Below are 18,579 nucleotides of genomic sequence, written 5' to 3'. Positions count from 1 at the left end.
AAGACCGCTGGACAAAACCGCAACCCCTCTTTGATGAGGAGGGCAACGTTAGGGGCGACGTCTCAAGATTAAGAGGCTTTCAGCGTGCTACTAGAAGCATGTTAGAAAGGTTGCAAACCCTGAATGAAAAGGTTGCGCTAGAAAGGCGCGCTATCGAACTGCAAAAGGCGCTGGAAGAAAAAGAGGCGGCGTACGAAAAGCAAAGTCGACTACTTGCTAATGCTGAGAAGAAGTTTAGTCAACGAGACGTAAGAATGGAAGAAATGACGAAACACTTAGATCAGGCTTTACGTGATCGGGATAAAGCAGAAAGGGAGTTGGAGGAGGCTAAGAAATCACATGCTCCGACGGCGGCGTTAGAAAAAACGCTAAAGGAAAGGGAGTCAAGCTATAAAAAACAATTGTTGCGGCTGGGTCAAAGTAAAGACGAAAGCATACTGCAAATTAAACGAGAAGCCGAAAAGGCTTTAGATGAAAGGGATACAGCTCGACAGGCTTTTCGCCTTGCTCTGCAGGACCTAAACATGAGTCAGGAGGAAGTTAGGAAATTACGAACCACCATAGAGGGTTCTTTGGTGGAGCGGCGGCAGTTAGTTGCTGAAATCAACATTAAAGAAGAGCAAATCCAGCAAAAAACTCAGGCCATCGAAGACCTGGAAAAAAACATATCCGAAAAGCAGGAAATAATTGCGGACCTAACTCGTACCGAAGAGGAAAGGGAGGCAACCCAAAGGGAAGTAGAAACCCTTCAGGAGAGAGTTGCGGAATTACAGGCACAAAAGGAAAACCTGGAAAAAGAGCTGGGGCTTACCACCAAGGAAAAGGTAAAAAGAGCTCTGGTGAAGTATGGCGTTCCACTGGCATTTTGCGGTCGCTATTTCGAGCGTAGTAGGAGTCATCCTATCCACGCTTAAGGCTACGGGCGCGGGCGTAAAGAAATTAGGCAATGGGCTGACGGACTTGGGAAAAAAGATGGCAGCTGGTCTTCCTGGGCTGCTGGGTAGCGTTCTTGGCCTGGCACTTAGGGCAGGCGGTGAACTGTTGAAGTTCGTGGGGAATAACATTTGGATCTTGGTAGTAGCTATTGGGGTGGTTCTCCTGAAGAAGATGAAGGGTTAATCTTATCCTTGTACGTTACTGGTGGCTTATCGTCGTCGGGTGCCCGAGGCGTCCTCGACTGAGGATAAGTAAAGATAGTATTCGCGCCGCCTTGATAATGCGGAACTAGCGGCAGCACACTCATGGTGCTAATGGGCTTATGATTCCAAGTAGCATCCGTTGGAGGATTTTTTGCCGGGGCGGCATTTATCCGAAGGTAGGCAACGTCGTTGGGAAGAACCTGAAGCTTCGCATATTGACAATTGGCTATCATGTGAAAAGTTACCGGCGTTAAGTCTTCTACAGTCGGCGGTGGGGGTTCCGACGAGAAATGAGCTGGGTTCCTATTATTATCTTTTTTTCTGTAGGGTAGTAATGGGCGGTCATTCTCATCAACGATCCTAAACCCGACATTACACGAATACCCCGTCGAAATGCTAATGGTACACATGATCAATCCCAGGCCCCCAACCTTCACCCACAGCCCGGTGTCATGCCAATGCTGTTCTAAGTAGTCCTTTTCCTCCAGGTAATGGAGAAACCAATCTTCCTTCGCGTGTGGATTCATATATTTAAAGGCTAAGCACCGTAAGAGTGCTAATGGTAGCGTGATTATAAGGTCGATCTCTTTGGTCATGTATGCTATTTATCGTTACTACGCCCGTGTCGTCTACTCTCATTTGCAGCTTTACCTTCCCGTGGCAATCAGCAACCATGTGGAAAGTCCAAACCGAGATGTTTTCGGCGCTGCCGGGGTTGGGCTCTACGGAGAAATGCGCAGGCTCCCTGTTGTTTGTCTTATTTCTCATAGGTTGCAGTATGCCATTGTCATCCAGGAACCTGAAGCCCACGTTGGCGTGACTGCTCGTGCCAATGCAAATACTACAAAGGATTAACTTCTTCCCTGAGTAGTTCAAGTCTACAGCCATGCCCGTGACATCAACCCAAGATGCCTGGTTGTATTTTTTCTCGCCTGTGTAAGTCGTATAAACGCAATCTACTCCAGCTACGTAGGGGTTGTTCATCGCCATATATAATAGCTCAGACCAATGCTTGCAGCTGCTAGACCGGCTTTTAGTAAGTCATGGTCATATTCCTCGGTAACCTTCTTTACTGGTTTCTTTGGTGGCTTTTCTACATGCGCCTTCTTTGATGGTTTTTCTACGTGCTCCTTCTTTGGCTTCTCCACGAAATGGGGAATGTTCCTAAGAGTGTCAGAGTTCACGTCATTCACCCCAAACTTCATATCCTTAGTAGCTCGCTGCAGCTTGTTGTTATAACCCACAACGGAATTGGTGTTAATAACCAAATTACTTGGCATCAACCAACAACCAGGCGACAAAGCGTAATCCAGTCGCACTTTAGACTGCTGCACTGCAAGTTGATATCTCTGCACCGATTTAGATATGTCATTTTCTATTATTGCAGACTCAAATAAAGTTAGGAATTCTTGTTGCGTTTCCTGTGAAGCGCCTTGGGATCCAACAATGGGGTTGCGGGTATTTACCTGCGCTCCCAGGATGCAGTACACGAATGCTTCAATGCTACGGTTAATCCTGGCTAGGTTCCTTAAACCTTTTCCTTTCATTAACACAAATGGATCCCAAGTGCCGGGGTAGTTCGTTTGAATTCTAGTAATTAATGAATTATTACCCTTATTACCACCCATATCACTGAACTCTAACTCATTACTTGGGTATTCCTGATGTCCGTAGTCAGCCGGCTTCTCACCATTGGCACCCCAAACGTAAACTATACCCAGCCCATGCGTCTTACCCTCCTTATAACGAAAGTCTTTTTGCTGTGGTTTGAACTCATTAATTAACCTTTCCAGGGCTGCGGCGTCATATCGGTTATTCATTGGATTAAATGCTCCATCTCCTGGTAGGGGTGCGTTAAGCTCCTTCAACAACCTCCTTACCGTAAAGGCAACGTGAAACTGCATAATTGGAATGTGAAACATATCCGCGGCAACGCCACAACCTTTAGTGGCGGCCCAGACAGCAAAGTTTAACTGCTGCGGCCAATATCGCATATTGGGTCCTGCTAACCATTCCCTGGCCTCTTTACCCGACGTATGCTTTAACATCGTATCCCCATAGATATTCCTTACTACTACATCAAATGATTGCCTACCCACTGAAATCTTCAGGAACGTTACCATCGTTTCAAAGTCGTTTACACCACCTTCAGCATCGTAAAATGGGTAATCTTCCGTAGTTAACAATAAGTTTCTAGGAAAATTGGGTGCTTTATGCACGGGTGCCTCCTTCGTTATTGACAAATGCTGTGCCTTTTTCCTCTCCTCATGCGGCTCCAAGTCTGTATTGCTGTACATTCTTTCGCCGTTATAGTAAATCCCATCGGGTCTTCTTTCGAACTTACTAGGGTCTGCATGCGGAAACATCTTCCTAAAGGCTCTCCAGTTGGCATAATCCCGGTTGTCGTGATGTGGCTGCTCCTCAATATCATCCCCAAAAGCGTCGTACATTAGTATATAATGGATGTTATACCTTCAGCACCTCAGTTGTACCCAGATGTTCCCAATTATCACGCTACCACTAAGGATACAGGTCCTAACGAATTAAACGCTGAAAACTTTAGGCTCAACAAAGCAAACTTAATCCTGGCTTACTTGGAAGGGCAAGCGAAACACTACGAAGAGGTCAGGAAAAAGTACGCCAGAGCCCGAAGCATACTACATAAAATCGCGATAACTTCCGGCTCCATGTCCGTGGCGTTAACAGGCACTGGCGTTGCTACTTCGCTTACCGGACCTGGAATAGTCGTTGGCGTTCCTTTGGCCAGCGTTGGAGCCGTCTGCGGCATCGTTTCCGCTGTTACGACAGGCATTATGAAGCAATTGTCCGGTAAGATATCCAAGCACGACACACACATAGCCCTAGCAAGAGCAAAGGCTAACACCATCGCCGACTTAGTCTCCCAAGCTCTGCGGGACCGCCGCATAGACGACACGGAGTTTTCTTTGATCCTCGCGGAGGAAAAGAAATATGGCGAATTAAAGTCGGGTAATAAAAAAACCATCGTGAAAGATCTTTCCGAGGAATCTCGCAAAAAGATCTACCAGGAGGCAAAAGAGGAGCTCCAAAGAAAACTCGCTCAGTAGACATCTGCTTTGAAAAGAACGTAGGGGGATTTCGACTGCACATTTCATCTTCTCGGAATCCATTCTAATAGGGGGTGGTTGGGGTCTATTTTGTAAAATATTTCGTAAATTACGTCGGGGTAATAAGGAATATCCTTATCCAGCCGACAGAATAACCACTCGGCCCTTTGCATATCTGGGACATGAGGAATACGCCTACCGGTAATTTCAGACAAAAGATAGGGAATAGCTTTGTAATATTTCCCTAGCTTTAATTTTTTCAGCGTTTTCCGTAGACTTTGCGGGGTTGGCTCTTCTAAATGGTCTATGATTTTCTGCCTTACTTCATCGTCTAAATATACCGGTCGATAACCTTGGATATGACTCATCCAGTCCCTGAAGTATTTTAATCTCTTATATGGCGTTTTCTTACGACCTCCATTGGCGTAATATTGCTCTTTGGTAGCATTTGGTACGGCATTACGAATATTCTTACCACACTCGTAACACTGTGCTGACGTGTCATCTTCTATTTGCATTTTCTTACCACAACACCAAAAGGGTTCTGGCTTAGGTACGATAACTTTAGGTCTTAGACAAATTATGCAAAAGTCGTTAACGAACTTCTTACATTCTTCGCACTCCATATATAGACTAACATATTTAAGTGCGCTGTTGCCCTCAACCACACTTGGAGTGGGGGGTCGTCCGTAGGTGGATTTTTGACACGGGTCTTGCCCGTGTTGAGATTGCGCTGGAACCCCCATTCCCTATACTACTCATGTGGTTTGAATTGGGTGGAAACGTTTATAGCAACACGTTAGCCGATTAGGTCTATTCGGAATTTATAGATACTCGTGATGTTTATCATGCCTATAATTTTTTTAACTAGTAAAAATTTTGCACCGGTCCGGAAGTTACGCCTATTAATATAAATTCATAACTGTCACACCCAAAATAGAAATCATTTGAAACACTTACCAGACTTCACCGTTGCCTTGGTCACCACATCAACCGCCTTCTCACAGATCTTTCTTGTGTAAGGCTTGAAAAGCTTTCTTTCAGTTTCACTTTCAATACTATCAACAATGCTATGAAGGAGATCTCCGATACAAATGGTTAGACCTGACCAAATAGAAGCTGTCGCTGTGGATTCGTCGCTGTCAAACTTGAACAAAAAGCAATTTAAGAGCACTGGACTTTGAAGTAAAGTTTTCAAAAATTCTTCTTGAATCTGCTGAAAGTATTCTTCCGATTTGGTCACTTTGAAGTCATCTGTATTTTTATCTTTCCTAGACTCAATTCCCCCCAGGATAGACTCGGTTTTCATAATAAGAGACTGTTTTGACTTCCTACTCACAGCTTTTTCGCTTTTGTTACCACAATTCGGGAATGTTTCTAATCTCTCATTCATGGCATCAATCAACAGGAATACCAAAGACAGTGCGCTCGTGAGAATGTCCCGAGTTTCTTTCCCAACACTTTTGTCGCCTTGGCAACGACTTTTGTTGTCTTGACGACAGTTACCTTTTTGGTTGATAGAGTACTTTGTTGCTTGTGATACAAAAGCAGATAAGTATTGAAGTAAGTTATTACAAAGACAAGGAAAGGTAGAAATGTCTTCTTTTTGTAAAGAATCGACCAGATACGTCTGTACACCTGGGTGTTGAATATGTAGAAAAACCTTAACGATTTTCTTATTCTCTTTTGAGATATTTCTTGCACCTTGGTTCTCAGTATGTCCGTTGACGTTGAGAGTTTTCAGAAGTGGTCCAAAAACTTGCCAAAGAAGATTTGCAAAGGGTAATTCTTTTAGAAGAGGAAAAATATCTTCGTTTCCTGTACTACCTGAAAAAAATTGTAAGAGAAAAAAATATTATCAAATATCAAATATTGTTAAGTTATTTTACAAGTTATAAGTAAATATATGTCATAAAAAGGCAATGCAAAATTTCCCGCTCTTTCTGTTCTTGCCGCGTGCGCATTATTGACCGGAAGTAAAATTTTCCCGCTGGTTTTTAAAAAGACGCGTACGCCTGCGTACCATTTGCCGGAAGTAGAATTTGCCCGCTCTTTTCAGTCCGCACTATTAATAGCATTCATGGTTCTTCACTTTTTATGAAACCCAAAAGTCATCGGAAGTCAAGACATTGGAAGAAGGTTGCCGTCTTCACTTGCTCAGAAAGTCAGAGTTTTGAAGATTTCTATATCAAGACATCCGTTTACTAGAATACTGCGCCATCTTAAAAAAGTAGCCGTATCTTTGCATCTAAGCAAGACGAACGGTGAGCTTGCAATGATAGAGACCTTTTTTATCACCTTGGACAATTACTCACATGTCTCTATCATTGCAAGCTTCCCGTTCGTCTCGCTTCGCAAAGGCACAACTACCTTTCAGGATAGCGTAGGGAACTGTGAAAGGGACTATTCGAATTTCCCGCTTTTTTCAGCTGCATGGTGGGTCACATTACCCACAGTTAACATTTGCCACTCTTCACCATTTACCGGAAGTCGAGGTTTCACCCCTTTTTGATTGAGCGTCAACTTTTCCCGCTCTTTTTACTCAATGCCCCATTCACCGAAAGTGAGAGACCCTTTTTTATTGCTTGGAAACATAATGGACTCCTCAATCTTACCAGTCATGCAGCAAGGCTTCACCATCAGCTGATCTACCAATGGCCGTACGTCTCCTGTGAATTTCGACAGACACAGCTGTACACAAGGACCAAGGGCTTGATGTAACTGTGCTTCGTTCAGATCACTTAGAAATCTGACCAGGCTTTCTTGAGAAGGATTTGAAGCTACAGTGAAAAAATGATTAAATAGACTTTATTCATTTTTATTCATGTTTTTCCATTACAGACCACGTGTCATTCCCAAGAGTATCATTTCTTTGTTTAACGGTTGTGCATGAGAAGACACATGAATATAGATACAGCTCAAACAAAGAATCTTATTCTCAAGAGAATGACTCGTGGTTTGAAATGTGAAAATATTACGCCCAAAGTAACTTGTAAAGAGTTCTGTTTACCACATTCCTTACAGTAAAATGTCTGAGGTGAATCGCAATCTTCAACCAAGTCTCAGTAGAAGATCCTCACTGAACCTCATGATACTCTACGAGGCTATTGCATGTCGAAGATGTACTACACATTCAACATATTGAATACCTCGATTACTTTTATATATCTATTAATTGTCCTTTTTACGTCGTGGTATAGGTGTATAGGTACCATTTGAGCATGCGCACGTTCCTTCCGAAAGAACAACATAACAAAGGCTTACCTTGTGCTTGCAGGAAAGCTTCTAAACCAAAGCTTGTTTCATCGTCATCTTGATTTTCGCCAGCCTAAAAAAGGAACAATAAAAGACGCGTTCGTCACGGCAAGCAACGACGACGCTGTCAACCGTCCGCCCGACAGCTTTGGATAAGGCCAAAGCAATGATCATTTTACGGGACCCAATTTGGAGGGGAAGGGTGGGGTTACCCGGTTTCTGAGATGGGGGGAGGGGTGGGGGAGGACGTATTTACTGGTACCCCCACCTAATGCAATAAAATCGGACCACTTTTATTTAGCATTTTCTTAAATACTGATCTTCATTGAGGAAAATATTTCTTCTTTCGAAGATTTTCAAAAAGGACCTCTTTTTGACCTTGCGCCATGAAGAAATAGACACACGATGCAACAACAACAATATCACAAGATCGAATTTTAACAGTATAACCCACCTCTGTAGATGTAGAATCCCCTATCCATGTATCAACATAGCTTATCAATGATTGGTGGGTTGACTTTAAGGAGGCGCAGTCCACAGAAATGACTTCGTTGCCATAGAAACGTTTCACCGTTAGGATCAATGGTAAAGGGTTCATTGCATTTCTAAGGACGTCTTGGATTACTAGGTTGATGTACTGAGCAATAGAACCTACGGGAAAGAGAGAACGATTATCATGAAATGATCATTGAAATTAAACACAGGGAAACCACTTTAGGGTAAGTGAATAAGAATTCAAATGAGGTGAATAATGAGGTGAAAAATTTGTAACAAATCAACTTTTAGTGAGTGTACTTACTTTCTTTATCCCTCCCTCCCTCCCTCTCTCTCTTTCTCTCTCTCTCTCTCCTTCCTTCCTTCCTTCCCCCTCCTTTCTTCTGTCCTTCCTTCCTTTCTTCTGTCCTTCCTTCCTTCCTTCCTCCCTCCCTTCCTTCCTTCCTTCTGTCCTTCCTTCCTTCCTTCCTCCTCTCCTTCCTTCCTTCTTCTTCCTTCCTTCCTTCCTTCCTTCCTTCCTTCCTTCCTTCCTTCCTTCCTTCCTTCCTTCCTTCCTTCCTTCCTTCCTTCCTTCCTTCCTTCCTTCCTTCCTTCCTTCCTTCAATTCCTTTATCTCTATTTCTTTCCTTCTTTCTCGTTCCTCTTGAAATCCCTCCAGGTTAATATCCAATTACTTACATAGTTGATCGTTTGTATATTTGTCTTGCATCACAGAAATCATTTGTGTATGCGCCATCAATGCTCTGACTATCAGTGGACTGAACGCAACCCTGAAACCAAAAGATAAATGAAGCAATTTTAACTATTCTGCAAACTTTTTACAGACCACTAAGAAATAATGGACAGAAGCAAAAACTCAAGAAAAGTTGATGACGGAAAATCAATTATAGGGTTTCCCTTGCTTCATAAAGCAATTCTATAGTAGCAAAAGCAAACACAACAACAGTAACAACAACAACAGCAACAACAGCCGTAACAACAGCAGCAGCAACAACAGCGACAACAGCAGCAGCAGCAACAGCAGCAATAACAGCAGCAACAGCAGCAACAACAGCAGCAGTAACAACAACAGCAGTAACAACAACAGCAGCAGCAGCAACAGCAGCAGCAGCAGCAACAGCAGCAACTTAGACTAGTTACCTTGGCTCATGCAGATAATTATCCACATTCAACAACAAAGAAAACTTTTCTCTTTTTGCTTGACGAGCTTTGGCCTCTGAAGTCATCTCCATGACAACCTCAGTATAAGTGTATGGCTCCATGGCAACCGAGTGACAGACTGAATCCAGGAACACAAGAAGAGTTTCCTTGTGATGCTCGAAGGCAGGCATGTTGAGGTGTTTCAACCAAGTGTCCACCTCGGTGAGATCCTCGCTGATGATTCCTGTGTCCTGAAGGAACTGGTGAAGATATTTCTCAAGTTAAAAATTGTATTGGGTCAATTGACCCACCACCTTACCTTGGGTGTAATGTTTTCTCATTACAGACCACGTGTTTTTCTCTAAAGTATCATTCCTTTGTTTAACAGTTGTGTATGAGAAGACGCCTGAATTTGAATACCACTTATGATAAAAATCTTATTCTTATGAGAATGACCCATTTGAACAGGTTTCTGGGGGGGAGGGGTATGTATCGGGACCCACCACCACCGTTTATGACCTCGACTCTTACCTACCTTGATAATGAGGCATTTAGCTTTGCTTTTTATCTTGTTGCTAGATGCCTGGACAAACATCTTGAGTACACTGTACATATATGATGGACTATTCTTAGACTTCTAAATAATTGAACAAGAGAATGCATACAGTTATTTGGTTAGAGACAGTATGTCTTGGGAATCAAGGGCAGTGCTGTGTTAGTGCACTCTCCTCTCGCCTCTGGGTTCTCAGGTTAAATTCCTGTACTTGACATCCAATGTACTGTAAGTAGAGTTTCAGTATTTCCATTGATTCAAGAGTTTTTCTCTCAAATTTTGATTTATTCTGTGGGTTAGCCATGCACTGACTTAGATCAGTCAGGGTTCAATGTGCGAGTTAGCTGTGCCCTGACTTAGATCAGCCCAGAGGTTGTTTCAGGGTTCAATGTGCGAGTTAGCTGTGCCCTGACTTAGATCAGCCCAGAGGTTGTTTCAGGGTTTAATCTGTGAGTTAGCTGTGCCCTGACTTAGATCAGCCAAGAGGTTGTTTCAGGGTTTAATCTGTGAGTTAGCTGTGCCCTGACTCAGATCAGCCCAGAGGTTGTTTCTTGGTTTGATCTGTGAGTTAGCCATGCCCTGACTTAGATCACCCCAGGGGTTGTTTTAGGGTTCAATCACAATCACTAACCTGTTGGCTCCATTTGAACATTCCTCTCGGCAAGTCAGAAAGAAGCTCTAACGTATAGTGTTGGACAATGGGAGTAAAGATCCTGTCAATCATATCTTGTTGCCCTGGCAACAGTTTCCCCAAATCAAAGGCAGTTGTGGAAAAAATGCTTGGCTGGATTTTTTGGTATAAGTGCAGGGCTTGGAGAACTCTGGCTAGGAGAAGTGATGGCGATGCTGGAAAAGAATAAAAACAACACAACTGAATATCACTGACAGTGAAGCAAATAAATTGTCCAATATTTGTCATTCCTTTTTGTCATTCCTTTTTGTCATATCTTCTCTTGTCTTCTCTTCTCTTGTCTTCTCTTCTCTTTTCTTCTCTTCTCTTCTCTTGTCTTGTCTTGTCTTGTCTTGTCTTGTCTTGTCTTGTCTTGTCTTGTCTTGTCTTGTCTTGTCTTGTCTTGTCTTGTCTTGTCTTGTCTTGTCTTGTCTTGTCTTGTCTTGTCTTGTCTTGTCTTGTCTTGTCTTGTCTTGTCTTGTCTTGTCTTGTCTTGTCTTGTCTTGTCTTGTCTTCCCTTCCCTTCCCTTCTCTTCTTTCCCTCCCTTCCCTTCTGTTCCTCATCTTCCTTATTCTATCCTCTTCCATCTGGAGCCCAAAAGTTCCTAAGCACCCTTTTAGTTCAAATCAATAATCACGAAACACATTTTACCTGTATTTCTAGATGTTATCAAACCATCTCCCATATCAACATCTTCCCCCTCTCCTCTTTCTTGGCTTTTATCCTTTGACATTTCAGAAGCTACAAGGTTCTGTCTTAATGATATTATAGTTTTAACATCAGGCAAGCTTCTGAGGAGAGCTTCTCTGAACATCTCTACAAACGACAAGCCTTGGAAGGACTGCTGTGGTATGGTAGATAGCCTTTCTTTCTCACAGTAGCCTAGTAGGTTGTAAGCTCTTTTCAAGATGAGAACTAGTAACGTAAGGGTTGTGTTCTTCACTAGCCGACTGGAATGCTTAAAGAAAAAAGTTTGTAAATTATCAACCCTATGAATCCATTGTTTTGTCTGTGTACATGTAACTTAGTGTCTGTCTTGTTTGTGTGTCTGTCAGTCTGTATGTCTGTCTGTTGATCACTTTAGGAAATTAATCACTTAATCAACATCAGGAGAAGAGCGACACACCATAATATAAAATCTTACTGTTGATTTTAATGTACGGTATCTATTCATGATTGGAATGATTTTATGAAAATGTGGATAAGTGAATGAATAGATGGACAAAGCAATATGAACAGATATACAGTAGGTCAGAGGGATAAATGGAAGGTTGGATGGAAGGGAAATGGATGAACTGGCTGACAGACAGACAGAGGGTAAATTTTATGAGTGGGTTGGATGGGCGGAGGGAGGGATGGATGGATGGATGGATAGAAGGATGAGCAGATGGGTCCATAGATGGCTTCCTAAATGGGTTGGTGAGTGGTTAGACAAATGTTACACAGAATACTCTCTACCTGTATTCCTTGGTTAAGGTTTGCTCTTGTCAGTACCGAAGGTAACACAGTGTTCAGGAGTGGCTGTACTGACTCCTCCGTCAGCCTGATGCTTGATTTCTCAACCATGTCAGATGGAGAAGGAAGCGCTGAATACAACTGATGGAAGTAAAACAGAAACAATTCTATAATTTATTGTAATATTAGAAATTAACAATCGCTGGTGTTCTTTTGTAATCTAAAATGTGTTATTACTTAGATCAGCCCAGAAGTTGTTTCAGGGTTTGATCTGTGAGTTAGCCATGCCCTGACTTAGATCAGCCCATCCAGAGGTTGTTTCAGGGTTTGATCTGTGAGTTAGCTGTGCCCTGACTTAGATCAGCCCAGAGGTTGTTTCAGGGTTTGATCTGTGAGTTAGCCATGCCCTGACTTAGATCAGCCCAGAGGTTGTTTCAGGGTTTGATCTGCGAGTTAGCCATGCCCTGACTTAGATCAGCCCAGAGGTTGTTTCAGGGTTGGATCTGTGAGTTAGCCATGCCCTGACTTAGATCAGCCCAGAGGTTGTTTCAGGGTTTGAACTGTGAGTTAACCATGCCCTGACTTTAATCAGCCCAGAGGTTGTTTCAAAGTTTGATAAAATTTATCTTTGTTTTTTGTTGTTACGAAAGTAATGGAACAATTAATGACTCGCAAAAAACATTAATACATTCTTGCTCATATCCGCGATGCTCTCACTAACCCTAGTAATGAAGTTCATGTTAGTAAGCCACGGCAAAGAGAGGCGTGGCTCATAGGTAGTTGATTGGCTGGAAAGGTAGGGTTGCACCAAGTCTGGGCAGCATTTGAGGATCTGAATGATGAGCTGCCGTAAGTGAAGATTTTGGTCATGTTTAGGAAGAGACTGGAGAAACCGAAGCAAGACTGGATTGTTGGATCTGTGGGAAAAACATATTTGCTATATTAATTATTTCTATGATTTATACTTACATGTAAATTACTGTACTTGAAGACAACTTATAAATTACAAGGAAAAAGAGTTTGAAATTATGTGTCATCGGTGCCATGAAACACAAGACACAGAGGTGGGGCTTATGACGGTAAGGATATTTGAGGAAGCAGACAAGTGGGCTAGTAACAAAGAGGGGGGGAAAATAGCAACAAAGAGGGCTTAAAACTTTAAGGATAATTGAGTAAGCAAACTAGTGGTTTATAAGTTTTTTTTATAACTGCAATCCTTTTATATGATATTGTTATGGTACTCCGACCACAATGTAAACTACTGATTTTCCAGTAATTGTGTATATGCAATAAAGTCGTGGTTGTCATTGTCATCATCATCCTCAGCATCATTATCATTATCATTACTCAAGGGAAGGATTTTTTTGTTTTAACCCTCAGATTTTGAACTTGTGCGTGTAGTACAAAGGATAATAGGAATATTAGCCATGCCAAGGTTGTGGAAAAAACTGTGTTGAGTTGTGATTACAATGCATTGTGGGACTGTTAAGGGGACATATTTTCAAGATGGCATCTATTTTGTCCCATAAAATGGTCCCACCATACACTACAATGACGACTCAACCCAGTTGTTTCCTCAACCTCAGCAATAGTAGGAACACATAGAGTATATACCTTCCAGAAAACATTCCCATTTTGTTTGCAAAGCAGATCCCAAACTTAAAAGTACAGCAAATATCCTTTAACATCTTGTGAATTCTCTCTTTAATTGTCTGTCTTTCTTCTTGTTCATCCTCTTCCATATTTTCTTCTTTGTCATAGTCATACAATGAAGCAAGTTTTGTAAGAACAAATGGACTAAAGAACTGAACTTTGGTTTTCTTTGGAATGGCATTATTTTGAACAACCTAAAATACAGTGGAAAAAATAATTAAATTGCATATTCAATACATGACAATCTAGGATCATGAAGAAGAATCGAGTTTGACGTTTGGAGGTTCAATAGTACCATTTCTCATTCCGTAAATACCACTGTGTTTTATGACTACAGACTCATCTGTACAGACTTAGCCTCACTTAGAACAAATCATTTGCAAAAGTCAACTGTAATGTAAAGAATGTGCAAGTTGAACAATACCAATGTTTTGAAATTTCACAGACTTTGAATGGTATCTGTGAATAGCTGACTTATAAACGAGGCTAAGCCTGTACAAATGAGTCTGTGGTCTTCAAGAACAGTGGTATGCAGAGAATGCGAAACTGGTGTATTCCTGGACTCAGCATCACATATCGTTGTTGTCACTTTTGTCATTGTTGCTGTCACTTCATTGTCTTCGTCATTGTCATTATTCATTATTATCATTATCATCACTATCAAAAAAGTTATTATTAACTTTAAATAAGAACGATATGGAGAATTTCTATACACTTTGAATGTATGTATATAGGTAGATTAAGATGTGTGTATAGGTAGATCGAAACAACCTGGATCAAAAAGACTGGCAACCTGTACAGTAACTTGTGTCTCTCCCTTGATTTAAGGGTTTTTCACAGGGTTTAAATGTTATGGCACAATAAGTTTTAATCCATTTACCTTCTGGTGTAACACAGTCAAGACCAGGTTGACAACATCAGGTGGATCAGAAGGAAAGAGTTTAAATATTGATGAAACAAAACCTGTGGCATAGTTCAAAGAGTATCAGAATGAATAAACATCTTCCACTTGGGTATGTTTTATGATTTCCGGACCACATGTCATTCCCTAGAGTATCATTTCTTTGTTTAATGGTTGCCATGAGAAACACATGAATATGGGTACAACTCAAACAAAGATTACTTTTCTCAAGGGAATGACACATGGTCTTAATATTATGCCCAAGCTAAAAAGCAAGTTTCCATTTCAGGCATAACATATGGGCCAGGGAAATGCAGGGATTCTTGAAGAAAAGGTGGACTGACCTTTGATGTCAAGAACATGTCTTATGGTTGCATCATCTCCATACATTAGAAACGATATGATAAAATGAACGAAGCAAGTTCTGATGTCCTCACTGGCCTATAACATTGAAATAAGAATGGATACAAGAATTTAATTTTTATTTTTTATTTTTACAAGAATTTTAATATAGACATAGATGGATGGAGGGATTGGATGGATGGATGGGATGCAATAGATGGATGGATGGATGGATGGATGGATGGATGGGATGGGATGGACAGATGAACGTAAGGACGGATGGATAGACTGATAGATGGGTGGAATGATGGATAGTATGCAATGAATGAATGGGATAAGATGAATGGATGAATGAATGGGATGAGAAAAATAGAAGGGATGTGATGAGATAGGATGGATGGATGGATGGTATACACAGTATAAAGCACAGATCCAAGTGTTCTTGTATGTTTATACAGCACAGCTAAACACTAACCTTCAGATTTCTTTTATTAACCACACTTCCAAGAGCTTTGAGCGTAAAATCAAATACGGCCACCACCTCCCTTGCAGCTGACACCCCTTGGGTAACCACGGCAACAAGAAGTCTCAGAGCCCCCTTAATCATGTTCACATGACAGTTGGGGTTTAAACATGAGTAGACAAGTTTGAGGTGATGGTGAAGTATTCGACGGACATGGTACATTCCAACTTGTCCAAAGGAACTTGGATCTTCTGCCGTGAACAAGAGGAGGTTTTCAAGGATTTCAAGGGCTATTTGTAACTGTGAAAAAAAGAACTCCTTAAGTCAGGGGGAGATGTGTGCAGACAAACAGACAGACAGAAAAACAGACAGACATACATGCACACGCTATGGGGGATGGGTGGGGGTGGAGAGGGAGTGATAAATTTGAGTATTTTTTTAGAGATTACAAGAGGGTCTTCTCCTTAAGGGAGTAGGGGCTCTATCTACAAACCTAATGATAAGCTGCTATTTCCCATTTGATCCCCCCACCCCTCTCCCCTCCCCCTCCATAGATAGATTTTATTCACCCACCGTAACTCCTTCAGGATTACAATAAATTTAAAATAAATCTTACAATTAATTTACAATTCTAATATAAAATTTACAATTCCAATAATATACTACTTAGGCCAAACAAAAAAATAAGTGTGTTTCCCGTTGCGCGACCGACCCTAATTTTCTTGCTGATTTTTGCAGACCCTAATATTTTTCAAATCCACCACAGGGTTCCCAGTAAGCTCATTTCCACTGTTGTATCAGTAAAAAAAATCTGACCTACCGACCCCAATGATTTTTCTCATGCAACAGCAAACACACTTATTTTTTCGTTTGGCCTTACTTAAATAAAGAGCTTAGAGTATAACTAGTCCCAACTGAAAATTGTGCTCCTACATTCCTGTATCTGAAAATTTATCTATTTAAAATAAATACATGTAATGTAACAGAATCAAAATAAATTGTCCTGAGTACCTCAAGGGGAGTCTGCTGCTGCCGTCCCTTGTCTAAAATTTTGTAAACTTCTGGACATTCAGAATTCTCCCTTATGAACTCCTTAAATACTGCAAAACTTCTTGGCTCTTTACTCTTTAGTGTATCTCGTAGCTTGTTAAGACCTGCAGAGCAAATGCAGGTACATTTCAATACTGGCTTTGGCAGGCATCAAATGAAGCATTGTTTTAAATATAATTAAAAAAGGAGATCATTCAAGAGACTTCGCTTTGTGGCTGAGTGGTTAGGTTTAGGTTTCAGGCTATTATAGGCATGATATCATTAGATGCAAAGGGTGCCAGGTTCAAATCTCGTCGAAATTGAAAATTTTTTTTCTAAGTGAGGAGAACTAGAATTATTGAAAATTTTTGAAATAAGTCCCACTCGTAAGTTTGGAAACCTATTACATACTTTGTTAATCTGTATACAACAATATAACCAAGATGGCTGCCATATGGTGGTAGTCCATTTTGGCTTTACATTATTGTCAATTGACTGGCTATTAGGTGGGAAGTACCAGTGGCGTGCGTTGCTAATGCGCCGCCTCTCACCAATGCAGCCTGAGTTCGAGTCCTGCCGATCTCGATGTCGTATGTGAGTAAAGTTGTTTGTTGGTTCTCTCCTGTACTTCGAGGGTTTTCTCGGAGTTCTCCGGTTTTCCTCCCTCCTCAAAAATCAACTTCTAAATTCTAATTCGATCTTGGGTTTTCACTTAGTTTGGAGCCTAGCTCTGTTGTGAGAGTCCCACACTGTGATACAACAGCAAAAGCTTTGTAGTTATTATTCTTAGCCCTGTCTATTCTTGGGTTGCATGTTATGAAGTAGCCACCATGTTGGTTGACTACATACAAATCAGTATGGTAGCTGTTTCATTGCATTATCTATATCTCAAGGGATTATGAGTCATGTGGTTGCACTCCAAGAATACCTGTGTGGTGTATATGGTATGGCATATACAGCTATTTCAAATAAGATTGTTGAAATTTTGTTGCATGATGCATACAAAGCTCGAACTACACTATGGGGGAATAATAATAATAGTAATCATCATCATCATCATTATCCTCATCATCATCATTATCATCATCAACGTTATTGAGGATTGAGGATGATCAACATCAATGAAAGTAATTTACAGAAGGGTCCTATGACATGCGAATACTGCAAACAGCGAAAGCTAAGTCACAACAATATGAAAATTTCCTAAACTTTGTCTGCACAAATTTACGGCTTATTTCCTTCTGTGTTGATATTTTTAAGCTTACATATGAATGTTGTACAACGTGATGATTTTACAAGCTAGAGCAGCATTCAACAAATATGGCTCTAGCCCAGAAGTCGATCAGTCTGTGTTAATCTCACACGAAAGGTAAAAAATGCTCGGTTTATTTCCTTACCAGACAGCAAAGTAGCTTTGTTCCTTAACAAGGTCTTCACTTCACCAACAAATTCTCGTTCATCGTGATCAGTGTTCGACTCTTCGAAAGACGTTTTCTCAGACTTTCTCGCCTTAACCCCCTTATCTGAGCTACCTTCCTTTTCACTTTTTCTCTTAGACATAGTTTTAACTTATATTTATAATGTTTTTGCCCTTAAATTTAAGTATTTTGGCCAAGACGTTCATGAACTTTTACTCCACGTGCGTCCGCCATCTTGTCCAACTTTTACCACAGGTAGCCCAACGTGATCTATAAAACATTGTAATGCTAATTAGCCATGCGGTTCTACAGATCTCAAAGGGAAGGCCAATTCATAAAGTGCCTATCAAGCCCACAGGATCTTTTCCTGATTTCAAAGCCCTTACAAGGTAAATGAAAAAATACTTTACTTCGATATCTCTTTTCGTTGCCGAGATATTCAAATTGGAAATCATGAAATGATGACGTCAACCCAGGATCCCTGTAAAAAGTCAAATCATCAAATAGAGAACGTCTCTGTGCTCAAAATACCTGAAACTTTTGGTGCTTCTACTGCGCTATGACCAAGCTTTTGATTATTGCTTTTTATATCGCTGTCATAGTATTTCCGCGGTTTTTGAGTGTACATATGCTCGTGAACTCGTGAGTTCAATGACGCCTAAATACAGTACTCCAAACTGGAGTATTATGTTTATTAATACTAGAGAAGTGCAAGACTTACTAGTAGACTTTGTACTCATTGAAAACGTTGTTGAAACCTCCTGTATGCGCAGTTTATATTCAAATCAGAAACCTTAACATGCAGTGAATATTAAGCAGGGTCCGGAAGGAAATTCGCGGGAGGCGGGAAACGGATAAAATATAGCGCGGGATCAGGGAAACTAGAAAAAAATCTTACCTTATTCGGGATATTGGCATCGACCGTGACTCTGGAATTGCCAAATTCATTGCCCGGGATTTGGTATATTACTTTCTGATT

At 41.1% G+C, this 18,579-nt stretch overlaps 1 protein-coding gene across 1 annotated transcript in view; it reads right to left on the bottom strand.

Annotated features, from left to right (window-relative positions):
* The window catches only part of LOC116286959 (nucleolar pre-ribosomal-associated protein 1), a 54,362-nt gene extending 36,537 nt beyond the window's left edge, over positions 1 to 17,825 (bottom strand). The window contains exons 1-17 of the mRNA XM_089037452.1: positions 17,580 to 17,825; positions 16,165 to 16,307; positions 15,166 to 15,453; positions 14,693 to 14,789; positions 14,328 to 14,410; positions 13,409 to 13,641; positions 12,516 to 12,711; positions 11,798 to 11,935; positions 10,991 to 11,297; positions 10,300 to 10,514; positions 9,651 to 9,752; positions 9,116 to 9,375; positions 8,654 to 8,745; positions 7,935 to 8,131; positions 7,490 to 7,553; positions 6,841 to 7,005; positions 5,186 to 6,052 (exon numbers count right to left, since the gene is read on the bottom strand). Coding sequence (XP_088893578.1) covers positions 5,186 to 6,052; positions 6,841 to 7,005; positions 7,490 to 7,553; positions 7,935 to 8,131; positions 8,654 to 8,745; positions 9,116 to 9,375; positions 9,651 to 9,752; positions 10,300 to 10,514; positions 10,991 to 11,297; positions 11,798 to 11,935; positions 12,516 to 12,711; positions 13,409 to 13,641; positions 14,328 to 14,410; positions 14,693 to 14,789; positions 15,166 to 15,453; positions 16,165 to 16,307; positions 17,580 to 17,742 — 3,610 coding nt within the window. The 5' untranslated portion in view covers positions 17,743 to 17,825. The remainder of the gene's footprint in view (positions 1 to 5,185; positions 6,053 to 6,840; positions 7,006 to 7,489; positions 7,554 to 7,934; positions 8,132 to 8,653; positions 8,746 to 9,115; positions 9,376 to 9,650; positions 9,753 to 10,299; positions 10,515 to 10,990; positions 11,298 to 11,797; positions 11,936 to 12,515; positions 12,712 to 13,408; positions 13,642 to 14,327; positions 14,411 to 14,692; positions 14,790 to 15,165; positions 15,454 to 16,164; positions 16,308 to 17,579) is intronic.
* Between the last annotated feature and the right edge of the window lie 754 nt (positions 17,826 to 18,579).

The sequence above is a fragment of the Actinia tenebrosa genome, unplaced genomic scaffold (assembly GCF_029948245.1).
Source record: "Actinia tenebrosa isolate PJP-AT-01 unplaced genomic scaffold, QUT_ActTen_1.0 PGA_scaffold5__44_contigs__length_20552954, whole genome shotgun sequence".
In the NCBI taxonomy this organism is placed as follows: domain Eukaryota; kingdom Metazoa; phylum Cnidaria; class Anthozoa; order Actiniaria; family Actiniidae; genus Actinia; species Actinia tenebrosa.
The sequence above is the reverse complement of the archived record's forward strand: the minus strand, read 5'-3'. Positions and strand labels throughout refer to the sequence as shown.